The sequence below is a fragment of the Hemicordylus capensis genome, chromosome 6 (assembly GCF_027244095.1).
Source record: "Hemicordylus capensis ecotype Gifberg chromosome 6, rHemCap1.1.pri, whole genome shotgun sequence".
Taxonomy (NCBI): domain Eukaryota; kingdom Metazoa; phylum Chordata; class Lepidosauria; order Squamata; family Cordylidae; genus Hemicordylus; species Hemicordylus capensis.
In genome coordinates this window covers 35,830,778-35,847,225 of record NC_069662.1, presented here as the reverse complement: position 1 = coordinate 35,847,225, position 16,448 = coordinate 35,830,778, and the positions used below count along the sequence as shown (strand labels likewise).

The following is a 16,448-nucleotide window of genomic DNA, read 5'->3' as shown; positions in this document are numbered from 1 at the left end:
AAAAACTAAAAGTTAACAAATCACCAGAGCCAAATGGCATATACCCAAGCATTCGGAAGGAACTCAAATGTGAAATTGTTGATCTCCTAGCAAAAATATGTAACATCCCTACAGTCAGACTCTGTACCAGAGGACTGGAAAGTAACTAATGTAACTCCAATTTTCAGAAAGGGATCTGGGGGCTGGTGGGGGGGCTGTCTGAGAAATTACAGGCTGGTTAGCTTAACTTCTATGCCAGGTAAATTGATGGAAAGCATACTTAATTGTTAAGCATATAGAAGAACAGGCCTTGCTGAGGGAGAACCAACAATGCTTCTGCAAGGGCAAGTCTTGCCTCACTAACCTTTTGGAATTCTTTGAGAGTGTCAACAGGCATGTGGATAAAGGTGATCCGGTTGACATCGTATATTTGGACTTCTAAAAAGCTTTTGACAAAGTTCCCCACTAAGGCTCTGAAGTAAACTTAGCAGTTATGGGATAAGTGGACAGGTTCATGTGTGGACTGGTGACTGCTTGAAGGACAGGACAGGGTAGGAATAAATGGATACTTTATGGTGGGAAATAAGAAGTGGGGTCCCCCAGGGGTCTATATTGGGACCAGTGCTCTTCAACTTGTTCGTAAATGATCTAGAAGTTGGGATTAGCAGTGAGGTGGCCAAATTTGTAGATGACACTAAACTATTTAGGGTAGTGAATTCCAAAACACATTGTGAGGAGCTTTAAACAGATCTCTCCAAACTGGGTAAGTAGGGAACAAAATGGCAGATGCAGATCAATGTGAGCAAGTATAAATAGATGCATATTGGGGCAAAAAGCCCCAACTTCACTTATACACTGATGGGGTCTTAGCTGTCAGTGACTGACCAGGAGACAGATGTTGGGGTTATGGAAGACAGCTTGTTGAAAGTGTTGACTCAGTGCATGGCAGCTGTAAAAAAAGGCAATTTCTCTGCTAGGAATCATTAAGAAGGGGACTGAAAATAAAAATGCCAATATTATAATGCCATTATTATAATCTCTGTTGTGGCCACATTTGGAGTACTGTGTACAGTTCTGGTCACTGTATCTTAAGATGGACATTGTAGAACTGGAAAAGGTGCAGAAGAGGGCAACCAAGATGATCAGAGGCCTGGAGCACCTTCCTTATGAGGCAAGGCTACAGCATCTGGGGCTTTTTAGTTTGGAAAAGAGGTGACTATGGGGAGACATGATAGAGGTGTATAAAATTATGCATGGAGGAGAGAGAGTGGACAGAGAAAATTTTCTCTCCCTCTCTCACAACACTAGAACCAGGGGGTCAGGTCATCCTATGAAACTGAAGACCGTGAAATTTAGGACTGACAAGAGAAAGTACTTTTTCATGCAATGCATAATTGATCTATGGAATTCTCTGCCACAAGATGTGGTGATGGACACTAGCTTGGATGGCTTTAAGAGGGGCTTAGACAAATTCATGGAGGACAGGTCTATAAATGGCTACTAGTTTGGTGGCTATGGGCCACCTCCAGTCTCAGAGGCAAGATGCCTCTATATATTCAGGGGAGCAACAGCAAGAGAGAGGGCATGCCCTCAGCTCTTGCCTGTGGGCTTCTCAGAGGCATCTGGTAGGCCACTGTGTGAATCAGGGTGCAGGACTAGATAGGCTTTGGGCCTGATCCAGCAGGGCTGTTCTTATGTTAAGCCACTGTGTCACCTGAGGCAGGGGAGCAACATGCAGTCTCCTCTGCAGTGTGCAATGTTGCCAAGGTTTTCCTCACTCACCCACCCCCAACTCTCTCACACACTTTCTCTCCTTCCACCCAGCCACACACACACACCCCAGCCTGTCATCCCCCACTTCTCCATTTTCCTCATCCAGCAGCAACTCAGCTAGAGTCAGTCCACCTCCTTTCTCTCCTGCCCCAAGTTTTGAAAAGTAAAAGAAGGGAGCAGAAGGAGGAAGTGTTTTGAACCAGAGGAGCACAGTGTCGGCCCTGTCAGCTCCTTCTGCTCCCTCTGCCTTTTGCAGAGTGGAAGTGGAGAGTTTTCCTGGAGCAGCCCTTTGCTGAGCGATGTGACACCACTTGATGAAGAGCTGCTCTCATGGCAGCAGTGAGTGGCAGAGGGAGGCAGCTGTGGCAGTGTTGGTGGGGCATTTTGCTGCCCTGCGGTTGAGTGCCCCAGATCTGGCACGCTAGGCAGTTGTGTCACCTCGCCTCGTGGAAGGTCCGCCCCTGGTAATGAGGGTATATAATAAACTCTTGGAATTCACTGTTACAAGATGTGGTGATGTCCACTGGCTTGATGGCTTTAAAACAGGACTTGGACAAATTTACAGAGGAGACATCTGTCACTGGCTACTAGCCATGATAGGCTAAATGGAACCTTCAGGATCTGATGCCGGGCAGCTGATGCTGCTCCTGCTGCTCCTACAACAAATATTTATATACCGCTTTTCAACAAAAGTTCGCAAAGCAACTTACACATTATGTATTTCATAAATAATAAACAGATAAGATGACTCCCTCTCCCCAAAGGGCTCACAATAATAATAAAAAGAAAGAAATATTAAGTAGACACCAGGAATAACCACTGGATCAGTGCCGTGCTGGGGCTGAAATAGGGACAGTTGCTTTGCACCCCAAAATATAATAGAATCACCACTTTAAAAGATGCCTCTTTGCTCAGTTAGCAGGAGTGACATACTCGGTATGCCACTGGGAAGCAGGATACAGGACTAAATAGACCTTCTAGGTCTCAGAGCTGTTATGTGTGTGCTGGCATCTCAACATCCCATGCAGGCCAGTTTTCAGGCTACTTTGCTCGGTCTTCTGTATTCTCCCTGCCAAGCGCAAAGGTGGCTAGATTCTTTAGCCCCTTGTCCCACTTTGCTCAGTAAGGCATGGCGTGGCCTGTGTTCGTTGGCAGTGCTCTCCCCTCTCCTGGCGACATTTGCTTATTTCTTCCCACTCTTGGTGACATTTATTCTTTATTTAAAAGATTATCTCGCTTTTCTCCAGTGAGATAGTCTTTTACAAAATAATTGAAAACAATGGTACAACATCAATATTTTATTTATTTATTTATTTGTTTGTTTGTTATATAGGGACATAGGAAGCTACCATATACTGAGTCAGACCATTGGTCTATCTAGCTCAGTATTGTCTTCACAGACTGGCAGCGGCTTCTCCAAGGTTGCAGGCAGGAATCTCTCTCAGCCCTATCTTAGAGAAGCCAGAGTGGGAACTTGGAGCCTAGATGCTCTTCCCAGAGCGGCTCCATCCCCTAAAGGGAATATCTTACAGTGTTTACACATGTAGTCTCCCTTTCAAATGCAACCAGGGCAGACCCTGCTTAGCTAAGGGGACAAGTTATGCTTGCTACCACAAGACCGGCTCTCCTCTATTACATTTATATACCGCCCCATCCAAATGGCTCTGGGCAGTGCACAACAACAAAAATAAAACCCACGAATCAATCCTTTTAAAAACATCATTACAGAACAATTTTAAAAACAGCATAAAATCATTCATTCATTCGATTTCTAGATTGCCCTTCCAAAAATGGCTCAGGGTGGTTTACACAGAGAAATAATAAATAAATAAGATGGATCCCTGTCCCCAAAGGGCTCACAATCTAAAAAGAATCATAAGATAGACACCAGCAACAGTCACTGGAGGTATTTTCTGGGTGACTCTGGGCCAGTCATTTCTCTCTCAGCCTAACCTACTTCACAGGGTTGTTGTGAGGAGAAACTTAAGTATGTAGTACACTGCTCTGGGCCCCTTGGAGGAAGAGCGGGATATAAAATGTAAATAAATTAAAATAATAAATTTAAAACTGTTTAAAAACCCTGGAAGGCCAAGCCAAACAGATAGGTTTTAAGCCTCTCCTGAAAGCCAGCAATGAACTCAAACTACAGATTTCTGCCGGGAGTACATTCGATAGTCCAAGAGCAGCTACAGAGCAGGCCTGCCTCTGAGTCGCCACCAGATGTACCAATAGTAACTGGAGACAGACCTCCTTAGATGACCTTAACATGCGGTGGGGATCATGCAGAAGAAGGCGCTCTCGAAGGTAACCCAGACCTAAGCCCTTCAGGGCTTTAAAGATAATAACCATCACTTCATATTTTGCTTGGAAACATATCGGCAGCCAATGCAACCGTTTTTAAAACAGGCATAATATGGTCTCTCCGGGTTACCCCAGAGACCAATCTGGCAGCTGCATTTTGAATGAACTGAAGTTTCTGAACTATGTACAAAGGCAGCCCCACATAGAGTGCATTGCAATAGTCAAGCCTGGAGGTTACCAGCTGGTGCACCACTGTTTTGATGTCAGCCTCTTCAAGGAATGGACACAGCTGAAGCTTGTAGTACTCCTGGCCATAGCCTCCACCTGAAATACCAGGGTGTGGCCTGGGTCCAGGAGTACCCCCAAGCTGCATACCTGTTGCTTCCAGGGGAGTAGAACCCCGTCCAGCACAGGAAGATCTAACTTATCCCTCCAATTCTGAGCCCCTCCGTCTTGCTTGGATACAGTTTCAATTTGCTATCCCTCATCCAGCCCATTATTGTCTGTAGGCAGGCATTTAGGGAATGAATGCCATTTCCTGATGATAAAGATGATGATAAGTAGATTTGGGTGTCATCAGCATACTGATAACAGCCAGCACCAAACCTCCTGATGACCTCACCCAGTGGTTTCATGTAGATATTAAAAAGCATTGGTGACAGAATGGAGCCCTGGGGGACTCCATTTCACAGCTCCTGTTCTGAGGAGCAACCGACACCAAGCCCCACCATTTGGAAGCTACCCGAGAGATAGGAGCAGAGCCCCTGCAAAGCCGTGCTCCCTATCCCCAACTCTCACAACTCTCTCCAGAAGGATACCATGGTCGATGGTATGGAACGCCGCCGAGAGATCCAAAAGAACCAGCAGAGTCACACTCCCTCTGTCGATTCCCCTGTAAAGGTCATCCTTCAGGCTGACCAAGTCTGTCTCAAACCCATAGCCAGCTCTAAAGCCAGTTTGAAATGGGTCTAGATAACCAGTTTCCTCCAAAACTGCCTGGAGATAGTTGGCCACCACCCTCTCAATTACCTTGCCCAACCAAGGGAGATTGGAGACTGGCCTCTAACTATCCATTGCTAAGGGAACCAGGGAAGGCTTCTTAAGAAGCAGTCTAACCATTGCCTCCCTCAGACAAGGAGGCATCCTCCCCTCCCTCAGCGATGCATTGATGATATTAACTCAGCCACCTCCAACAGTCTCACTGCTAAACAGAAGCAGCCAAGTCGGGCAAGGATCCAGAGAACAAGTGGTAGGCTGCACCGCCCCAAGCAGCTTGTCCACATCCTCCGGAATCACAGATTGAAACTGATCCAATCTAACATTGCAAGAGGAATTGCTGGACACCCCCATCATAGACTTTACAGAAATAGTGGAGTCCAAGTTTGCCTGAATTTTGTCTGCAAAGAACCCATTAAAAGTGTCCTAGCAGAACAACGTTTCTGGGGACTGATTTAAGACAGAAAGAGCAGAAATTAAACTCTTCACAACCCAAGATAACTCTGCTGAATGTAAACCTGCAGACGCAATGTGTGCAGACCAAAATCTTTTTTTTTTTTTTGCTGCATGCACTGCCACCGCATAAGACTTCAAATGTGTCCTATGCTATGTCCTGTCAAATTCGAGCTGAGTTCTCCTTCACTTATGTTCCAGTTGCCTACCTCTGCTGCTTCAGCCCCCGCAACTCCTCTGTATACCAAGGGGCCATTTTTAAGCAGGTCGGAAGGAACTCTTAGGAGCAATCATGTCTGATTCTGAACTTGCCCTGGTGAGTTCCCTATTCCAGGTTCCCACTAGGACATCAACAGAATCACTGGCAGCACCAACATTAAAAACCCTCCAAGGCTTTTTGGAATCCTACGGATCCAGCAGCCTCTTGGGGCGGACCATCTTAATAGGTCCACCACCCCTGCAGGGGTGGATTGTGGCTGTGAAACCAACCTTAACCAGGTAGTGGTCCATCCATGACAATGGGGAAACCACAGGATCCACCACCCGTGGAATACTCCACTGATCCGAACAAAAGACCCAATCGAGTGTGTGGCCGGCAACATGAGTTGGTTCAAAAACTAATTGGGATAGGCCCATAGTTGGCATGGCCACTATGAACTCCTCAGCTGCACCAGACAAGCCAGCCCCAAAGTGGATATTTAAGTCCCTCAAAAGTCTGGGAGACTCCAACACCAACTCTGCGACCAGCTCCGTCAGCTCAGTTAGGGAGTCAGTTGGGCAGCAGGATGGATGGTATACCAACAGAATCCCCAATCTATCCCTAGTTCCCAGCCTTAGAAATACACACTCAATATAAGTCAACTGTTTCACAGGGGCCCTGGTAGTTTGTTTGTTTGTTTGTTTAAATAACACAGTGGACCACAGCCACTTCACTCACACACATACACACACTTCCCTTAGCCTGCTCCACAACAGAGTAACATGGTGGGAGAAGCTGAGCCCATACTGGACCACTTGCCTCTTCCAGCCAGGTCTCAGTTATACATGCGGGGTCAGCTCCCTCATCCATGATCAAATCATGAAGAATTTCAGTCTTATTCTGACCTGGCTTTTCAGAGGAGCAAGGCCAGACTCTGTAGGTAGTTGGAGCTGCTCCCCGAGACCTAAGAGTAGACAGGGCAGCTGGAAGTGGAAACAGTTACTGATTTCCCTTCCCCTGGAACGGCCAGCTGCTCTACTAGCACCAATTCTTCTATTCTCCACCACAACAGCAATAGCTGCCCCAGAACCACCGGATGCACCCCTGGCACCATACCTCTCAGTAGAGTCCAAATACATAGCTGCAGAGAGGCCTGACACAGCCCAATAAAAATGGAGAACCAGCAAACTCCAGCCCAAACCTCTCACCCCACCCTAATATAACCTCCCCCCAGACCTCAGTCCCACCCAGAAGGCCCAGCACCAAACAAAGGCTGGCCCCCTTTGGCAACTGGCTTTAGCAGCCGCCTACAGGCGGACTGCCGGTTACGCCAATGGCTACGCCTCAGGTGTGCCTTCTTGGTATAAATGCCTCCAAGAACCCAGCAGCCCCTCCTCTCAAGGGAAGCTCCTGAGCCAAGCGATGACAGGTGGTCTGTGTCAGGCAATCTTGGAAGGCAGCCAGCTAGAACAAGACAACAAGCAATCAGGCTGCCCTTTGTCCAGGCTGGAAGACGGAGCTGGCACGTCCGAAAACAGAGGGGGCTAGCTGATAGAGTCCAAGCAAGGCAGGGGAGCCGACAGAGTTCAAGCCCTCTTACCTTATACCCCGCTGCTTGCCTGCCTCCCTATACTTAAACAAATATAATACGCCAGAAAAGAAGAAGCAAAACGTGTGAGAGACTGCATACAATCCCAATAATAATCATAGCAAAAAGAGATCAAAGAAGATGAGCAAAGGCCTACCTAAACAGCCAGGTTGTTGTGAGGTGACAAAACGTAAAGAGAGGGTTCCACAAAGTGGGGGTAACCACCGAGAAAGCCCTTTCCTGTGTGATTGCCAGGTGGACCTCTGATGAAAGCAGTACATGCAGGCAGGCCTCTCTCGAAGCTCTTATGAGCGGAGCAAATTCTCATGGGCGAAGGTGGTCCTTCAGGACATGGTCCATCCCCAGACTGAATGAGGAGTATCGGTATCCTTCTTGGGCTGCTGTAATGGCAGCTTGGTTCATTGTGCACAGAACTATGAACCAGAAGTGTTCATACCTCCAAGACATCAGTCAGAGAGTATTGGCCAGCAGAATGCAAATACAGTAGAATGTGTTGTGGGGAATGAACGTGAATGAATGTTGTGGGGAAGCCCACCCCAGGAGGACTAAAACCTCATCAGGTTGATCTCTTTACCATGTCTCTGGTGAGGCTGTGATGATAAGCCGTATATGTGTTCCCATCTCATAATGCAGAAGGGTTGGTCTTCAGAAAATCCATTTCCTATGTAATGAGAATCTGCAGTGCCATGGTATAAATGGGAGGTTTCCCCTTCATTGTGTTGATTGTGCTGTTCAGTCCATGGTAGAGCCAGTGAATCCACTGAAACCCATGGGAGTCTCCCCTTGACCTGAAAGGGCTTCCTGTTATAGAGCTTGTTTAAGGATGTTCTGGGTGATATTTTGTTTGAACAGAATTATTAGCACAGGTGTATTTCATGCCATTCATCCGAAATGGCAGCTTTGGAGCAGAAAAAGAAGTCTACAGATCAATGTTACAATCTGTTTGCATCTTTCTTTTGTTCCTCTCTTTGTATCATGGGTAGCTGCCTGTTCTTTCTACGCCTTCTGGGTTTATAAGAGGCCATCTGTGACTGGGTGAGGTGGGATGCTGGATAAGAGCTGTCTTGCACATTACGCAGAAGAGGCGGAAAGTGGATGCACAAGAGAAATGTGCTCTGCTATTCATGCTTCTGGTAATGAGTGAAAGGGGAACTTGTGTATCTCCCCAATGGCACATGCTCCAAACATGCATGGAACTTGTACATCTCACCATGGAAGAGAAGTGCAGGTTTTTCTCTTCATACATTACACTGGAAGTGAACAAGTGGATATTTAAGTCACTCAGGCATTTATTTTCTGTCCTAAACTTTAACATGCAAGGACACTGTAACCTTGGGACTACAAGAAGATACTGGCTGAATGGTCATGGAGACTAGATAACACATGGGTCAAAAGAACAAGTGAGCAGAATTTTGAAAGAGGAGACTTGAAGAGTCTTTTTGCAATTTTTGTTTGGTTTAAGATCCATTTGGTTTAGGATACCCAGGGCGTGATAATGAAACTGACCCCGGGGTGATTGGTCAGCACCCCAGTGTTTGGGCTTGTGTAGGGAATTAGCTGTTAAAGGGGTCAGCTTCACCAGTTTTAATTTGTGCAAACGTTTGGACTCAAGAAATGACTGGATTTGAGACAAGGATATAGTTTCAAAATTAAAAAAGAATTTATTTGAAATAAAAGGGGCACAGGAAGAGAATGGTGTGATTAGATAAATGAAAATATGTTACCAAACAATTTAACTACAACTAGGCGTTTCTAACTTAAAGAGCAATGAAGTACATTTCTAAATAAACCAACTACAATGAGGCATTTTAGCTTAAGTTCTAATTATGTAAGTTTCCCAGGTGGGCAAGAGAAAGATGCTAAGAGAGAGGGAAGGGGAAAGTTTGAAAAGAAGTTATAGATTGGGATCCTGAGAGCCGGACAACCCCTTTATTCATTTCATTTCATTTCATTTCATTTCTAAACCTCCCCATCCAAAGACTCTGGGCGGTGTACAACAAATTGTACCTGCCTCTAAGCAACGGGGCTTCGAGCAGCTGGAGACTCGCGTCCTTCAGGGACAGAGAGAACAGGAAGGATGCAAGGATTAGTATAAGGAGGGATGCCTACGAGAATGGCTTCTCCGTGGATCCAGCTTCCTATAGGTGCGAGGCAAGCTGAGTGGATTGGCACCAGGACTGATCCAGACAGTGATTTCAAGCTCTTTGTAGGTTGCAAGAGAGCATATGGAATGCTCAGTGGGGTCCCAAGTATAGCTTACGAGGGGAAACGAAGGTTGCTGTTTGGAGTCCCAAATATAGCACACGGTGGAGTCTACAAGGAAGCACACTGGGTCGTGGAACTGAGGATACTTATATCCCAAATCATGCCTTGGGGGAACGTTCCTATTGTTATGCTTTGCTGAGTAGAAGGGCCCAGATGGGCCTGTTCGGTATGCATTGTTTCTGATTGTTCTTTCCTGGGTGTAACAGTGGGGGTGTGCCTTTTGCAAGTAAGGCAAATCAAATGAAAAATCAAAATCAAATGAAAGTCAGAGTATACAGGTGTGTGAAAGAATATCCGTGCCGGGATGGGGTCTCCAGTAATCTTCTCAATAGTTTCAGTGGGTACACCTCTGAGCCTACATCACTGACTCATCTCCTCTGTGATGGGGAGAACATTACTTCACTGTCTTATCTACCTTCTTCCTGCTTGGCATAATCTGCTCATTAGCGTGTTTTCTCTCCTGTGAAAGGAGGGGAGTGAGGTGGTACAGGGTGTCCTTGAAGGTTAACTCAGTATAGTTAACTCTCAAGTCTACTTAGCTGGGGCTCCCATCTGGGGAGAGGGGGGTGCATCTTATCCCCGTTCCAATTGGCTTTGTTTGCAGCCAAATCCAGGGGCGACTAGCCCACTACCAACTAAGTGACTTGTCCCCATGTAAACCATAAACTTAGAGCTCACATTGCGGTGCAGCTCCTGAGCATATACAGAGTGCAGTCTCCAAGCCTGAAGATGCAAGCCAACAGGAAGGCTCCTGGGAGCCGGATAGAATAAGAGTGGCTGGTAACAATGATGCAGCAATCTTGCTGAAGCTGATCAGCGCTGAATCCGATTGGTGCCTGGATGGGTGATCAGCTGGGAACTACATGTAGTCTGCCCTGAATTCCATGGAAGAAAAGCAGCACCCCTGCTAAATGAGCAAAGAGGGACCTTTTTTAAAGTGGTGATTCTCTTTAGCAGAGGGAAAGCAATTGGCCCTATCCAACCCCAGCTCAGCATCCCTCCAGTGGCTGTTGCTGGTGTCTACCTTTATGTTTCTTTTTAGATTGTGAGCCCTTTGGGGACAGGGCACCATCTTACTTACTTACTTACTTACTTACTTACTTATTTCTATGTAAACCGCTTCGAGAACTTGGGTTGAAGAGCAGTATATAAATATCCGTCGTCATTGTCATTGTTGTAGTTGCAGCATATAAATTTAATATATTAAAAATGGGCCAGAATGTGGGAGGGAAGGGTTGTACAGAGGCAAGAGGACCCGGATATTACCCTACTGTTAGTAGTGAAGGCCCAGACGTTACAGGGCCAGTGGAAATGGAGGGGGAATGGCCTGGTTTGGGTCCTCTCTATGTGCTTTGTGTGTTTCTCTCTTTCTCTCACACGGTGTCTTCCCCTCTCTGTCTTTGCAGATCCTTGCATATGGCGACATGAACCATGAGTGGGTGGGAAATGATTGGCTGCCTAGCTTGGGCTTGCCCCAGTACCGCAGCTATTTCATGGAATCGCTAGTTGATGCTCGGATGCTGGACCATCTCAACAAGAAGGAACTGAGGGGCCAGCTCAAGATGGTGGACAGCTTCCATAGGTGAGGAGGAGGACACAGGGTGGGCTCTCCTGGCTTAGGGCATGTACTTACACTACAGAAGTGTAAATATGTATACGAAGTTGTGTATGAAGTGATCTTTAGTGGTTCTACCCCCGCAGTAGAAGGTTTGGGGAATGGTAGTTTTGTGAGGCTGCGCCCTTTCGCCTTTTGGAGGAGAAATAGAACTGTATTCCTCACCCCCATGCCTAGTAGAATATATGTGCTCATGACCACATTGGGAGAGAGGAGAGGCCGAGGGAGACCCAAATATATGGCAAGTGCCTCTGAGGGTGCAATGCATCTTAAGCCCAGCCTGAAGTCATCCTCTCCTCTCTTTTTAACCTCAGAGCTGTTGCTGAAGGAGGCCTGCTGGCTGGCAAACAGGCAAGCTGGCTTGCTGGCTTCAGCTTTCTAGAGCCTATCAGTAGAAACCTTTGTCCCTGTCCATCCGCATTGCCTGCTCTTTATCTGCAAATCTACACCTCTTGCCACTATAGAAATCTTGCTTGCTGTAGCATTTTGTTGCTTCACTTCATTTGTTTGTTTGTTTGTTTTTATGCGTTTATTGTTTTGTGTCTTATGTGATGCTTTACTTTTTATTCTGGAAACCAGCTTGTGAATTTTTCATTCAGTTGAAAGGCAGGCTATAACTCTTATAAATCAATAAAATCAGCCTCATGATCACACTGGAATGTGATCGAGCCTTCTGGGCAGTGGTGGCTCCAGAAAAATATATTGGAGTGTGGTGGGGGTGGCAAAGTGCATTTCTGGTGGGGCAGAGGGAGCTTTGTGGCATATATAATTTCTGAAAGAGAAATAACAGTATAATTCACATTAATGCTCCCATCCTAAAAATAATCTGAAGTGAACCCATGGGGAGCCTCTCTATATACCTTTATTGATTATCTTTATGTATTGATTGATGATGAGAAAGAAAAGTGCTCTTAGTTTGTGAATATTGCTTTTCCATCAAGTAAGCATGGAACAATAGGTGGGGGTGAGGTGTCTGTCTGGAAGGGCATGTGCCCTGCTCACTCCCCACATATTCTGGTGCAACCTCTGCTTTTCTGCATAGTTTGTCCTTGTGAGTACACCCATCTCTGGTGTGCGGTTACAGGAATGTAGTGCTCGTTTCTGCAGGGGGCTAGGGAAGCAGCTGAAAAGCAGTAGGGTCATCCCACCCCCTGCAGGGCCCAGCTATTTCAGGAGTGTTTACATGATTATACTTAAATTCCTTACTGGCTGTGCTAAGAATAAAGGTCTGGAGATAGTCATCCTCTGTAAATACCCAGTATGAAGGACTGTCGTTGTCTACCAGCTGTGGTAGTTGTAGGAGCTGTGGTAGCTGCTAGGAGAGGAGAGCTGGTCTTGTGGTAGCAAGCATGACTTGTCCCCTTAGCTAAGCGGGGTCTGCCCTGGTTGCGTATGAAAGGGAGACTAGAAGTGTGTGAGCACTGTAAGATCTTCCCTTCAGGGGGGATGGAGCCGCTCTGGGAAGAGCAGAAGGCTTCAGGTTCCCTCCCTGGCAGCATCTCCAGGATAGGGCTGAGAGAGATTCCTGCCTGCGACCTTGGAGAAGCCGCTGCCAGTCTGTGAAGACAATACTGAGCTAGATAGACCAAGGGTCTGACTCAGTATATGGCAGTTTCCTATGTTCCTATGACTCCACTGCCTTTACCGCTCCCAGCAGTCAGGTAGCTGCAGTAATTCTTAATATGAATGCAGTGCTTTCGAGTACTGAAAGTGCTTGCCCTCCATTATCTCAGTGATCCTTATTACAGCATTACCTTCACCATGTTGAAAGGGAGGGATGCCGAGGGTAAGGGGATGACTCAACTGAGGCCACCTAGTGAGTTCATGGCAGAAGTGAGATTTGAACCTAGAATCTCCCAGTTCACCACGCAGCTTCTATGCTACATTGCTTCTGCTTGTATGTGCCCCAGGGTGAGCCTCCATTACGGAATCATGTGCCTGAAGCGTCTTAACTATGACCGGAAAGAGCTGGAGAGAAGACGGGAAGAGAGTCAGAACCAAATCAAAGGTTTGTGTGAGTGTGTGGAGCAGAAGCCAGGCGGGGCTATTGTCAAGTGGTTGTCAAGTATATCCACAACATTGTGAATTGGAGAGTGGGAGAGACAAGTAGGGAAGGTGTTGACACCTCAGGGTTAGGAGACCTGGGACTGGACTTGGTGCTAAGATGGTCTCTTTTTCCTCCCCCTCTCGCTTTCTAGATGTGATGGTCTGGTCCAACGAGCGTGTGATGTGCTGGGTGCAAATGATAGGGCTGAAAGAGTTTGCCAATAACCTGGTGGAGAGCGGGGTGCATGGGGCTCTCCTTGCCCTGGATGACACCTTTGATTGCAACGATTTGGCCCTGCTGCTGCAGATCCCTACCCAGAACACACAGGTCAGGAGTGGATAGGAGCTGGCTGGGCAAAGGAGAGAAGGGGATTGGCTGGAGTCTGTTGGGAGTCGGGGGGAGAAATGAGCTGTACTTAGTGCTTCCCTGAGAGGGGCGGGAGGGAACCCTGGAACCTTGGCTCTGCCTGCGTCTGGCAGCTCTCACTGAGGGCCACAAGCTGCCATTGTGGTAAGTGCATTTCTAGAATTCCAGAGGTGCATGCACATACATACACATGCACACATCTTGTTTGGATGATACTTCGTCTGCCAGCTCAGCCGCACATCGTAAGGATGTGTGTACCCCGTGAGTGTCGACATCCTTCCCCCCTCCTGGTGTCCTGGGGCATGGCTTGTTAATCACAAGGGGAGGTGGTTTGCCCCTCTACATATGCTACAAACACTGTGTAGCGCTTGAAGAGGAACGGTTTGGCCAAACAGCCACCTCGTGCGGTTAAGGAAAGGCATCCCAGCATGCCGGGTGCAGGGAAGGACATGTCCGCTCACAACACACTCACATCATTATCCTGTGTGGTTAGGCTGGCAGACCAAGTATTGCCCAGACTGGCCCACACGCCCATTATCCATTCACCAACCCTGTGAGGTCCAATGGCCGTGCTTCGTTTTGCTTGGGCAGCTGGGTCCCAGCCCCCTTTTTCTCTCCTCCTTGGTATTTACCATGAGGAGAAGGATGGGGAAGGGGACTGTACCTTGTGGAGTATCTGTGAGGCTTCAGAAATTGCAAAACTGGGGGTGGGAAAGGGGAGACGACGACCCCCCACCAAACTTGCCTCGTTTCTATTTAGGCTCGGCAGATCTTGGAAAAAGAATTTGGGAACCTCATCACCATGGGAACAGACCGGCGGCTGGATGAGGTGAGTCTCTCCTTGTTCCGGATTCTCTGGCTTTGTGAGCGTTTCTAGCCTTCCATGCACGCTCATGCTTTTTGTGTCTTGCCTCTCAGGACAGTGCCAAGACGTTCAGCCGTTCCCCGTCTTGGCGGAAGATGTTCCGAGAGAAAGACCTCCGCGGTGTCAGCCCCGACTCGGCTGAGATGCTGCCAGCCAATTTCCGCACAGCCTCCGTGGCCTCCATTACCTCACCCGGGGTGCAGCTTCGTAAGATGCAGCCAGAGGGTGTGTGTAGCTCTGCTGTGTGAGACTCATCAGCTCATCTGGGCTTGGGTGTTGAGCCAGAACACAAAATCTAGAAACCAATTGTGCTTAATCCCCCCTAGGACTTGCTGCTAATGTAAGGGGGGTGGCAGTCGGGAGAGAGTGTGTATCTGTGTATGTGTTTTCTTTTTTCTTCCGTCTTCATCTTCAGGCGGGCAGGAGAGGTGAGTATTTCCGAGTACATGCAGAATGCCTTTCTTACCACTGAGCAGTTACGGCTCCTAGAGACTGTACTCATGTGCGGCCTAAGCCAGGCTGGGGACACCCAGCCCAGGTTAGGCTGCGCGTGAGAACCACCAGGATCAGGCCCAATCCCTGCGGGCCAGCGTTGCCGGCTTTTAAGCCCAGCTGTTAGCCAAGGTTAAGGGAGGGAGTGTTCCCTTACTCCTGGCTACCTGCTTGTGTGTGAGCACGGGCTGCTTGCACACACAGAGAGATGGGCACCTAGAGTGCCCGTCTCTTTGGGGTAATCCCCCAGTGCAGTGCACGTGTTGCATGCTCCATTGTGGGCTTCATGAAAGCCGGGACAACGGATCCTGGCCTCAGATCAATCCGCCCTGCTCCACACTGCACAGAGCAGGGCTGATCGTATGGGAGCATGGAGCACGCTCCCACTAAGCAACAAAGGATCATCTGAGGGAAAGGTAATTTATGGGAAGCCTTGCCCCTGCCTGCCCGCCTGGTAGGTCATGTGAATGGCCCCCTAATCTTTGTCAGTCTTGTGCCTTAGCACCTTGCATGTAAAAAGTGGATGAGATCCTGATTAATTTCAGAGGTAGTCCTACTAAAATTCAGTAGTTTTTGGACTTCAACTCCCATAATTCCCAGCCCCAGTGGCCTTTGGTTGGGGGTTATGGGATTTGAAGTCCAATAACATCTGGGGACCCATTGTTGAGAATCCCTGCTTTAGAGTCACTCCTGAGTAATACTATTGGGTAACTTAGTCTGGATGTCAGCCACTGTTTGTTATCTGGGAAGAAGAAGGCTGTAGATTAGGGATTCTCAACATTGGGTCCCCAGATGTTATTGGACTTCAACTCCCATCATCCCCAGCCACAAATGCCATAGCTGGGGATGATAGGAGTTGTAGTCCAACAACATCTGGGGACCCAAGGTTAAGAAACCCTGCTGTAGATGAACAACCAAGGACACAACTGTTGGAAAACTCAGAGCCTTAAGGAATCCTTGGCCTGTCAGGGAAGGAATCATTGCAGGGAGATTGCATTAGCATGGGACAGGGCTGGGCGAACAAAGAAGCAGAAGGGGGCAAGGAATACTAATATGGATACTATCACCTGCTGATATTACCAGTTCAGGTTGCCCACTCCACTAGTCAATGTGATCTGAAGGGTACATTGCATGATCTCTTTCTCTCTCTCTTCTTTTCCAGGGAACTCATTAGGTAGCCAACGGGCAGACAGTATGTCAGTGCGAACGTACTCCTGTTAATGCCAAGCCAACAGAGGTCAGTATGTAGTAACACTGTTTTTGTTGATTGAGCATTGGCTGTACTTGGGGCACTGTGCCCAAACATGGAAAGGCTGTGGCCGGTGTTTCCTGTAACAGGGATTCCCAGGTGTTGTTGACAACTCCCATCATTTCCAGCTGCAGTGGCCTTTGGCTGGGGTTTATGGGAGTTGTAGTCGACAATATCTGGGAATGCCTGTTACAGGGGACATTGGTTGTGGTCCCTACCCTGGTAACTTCTTGTCTGTC

General features: G+C 47.7%; 1 protein-coding gene across 10 annotated transcripts in view; it reads left to right on the top strand.

Annotated features, from left to right (window-relative positions):
* Positions 1-16,448, top strand: part of PPFIA3 (PTPRF interacting protein alpha 3) — a 74,747-nt gene that overhangs the window by 54,859 nt on the left and 3,440 nt on the right. For all 10 annotated transcript variants that reach the window (XM_053261970.1, XM_053261973.1, XM_053261971.1 and 7 more), the window contains 6 exons: positions 10,982-11,157; positions 13,101-13,198; positions 13,389-13,564; positions 14,364-14,432; positions 14,522-14,693; positions 16,123-16,197. In XM_053261970.1, the coding sequence (XP_053117945.1) occupies positions 10,982-11,157; positions 13,101-13,198; positions 13,389-13,564; positions 14,364-14,432; positions 14,522-14,693; positions 16,123-16,181 (750 nt within the window). In that variant the 3' untranslated portion in view covers positions 16,182-16,197. The remainder of the gene's footprint in view (positions 1-10,981; positions 11,158-13,100; positions 13,199-13,388; positions 13,565-14,363; positions 14,433-14,521; positions 14,694-16,122; positions 16,198-16,448) is intronic.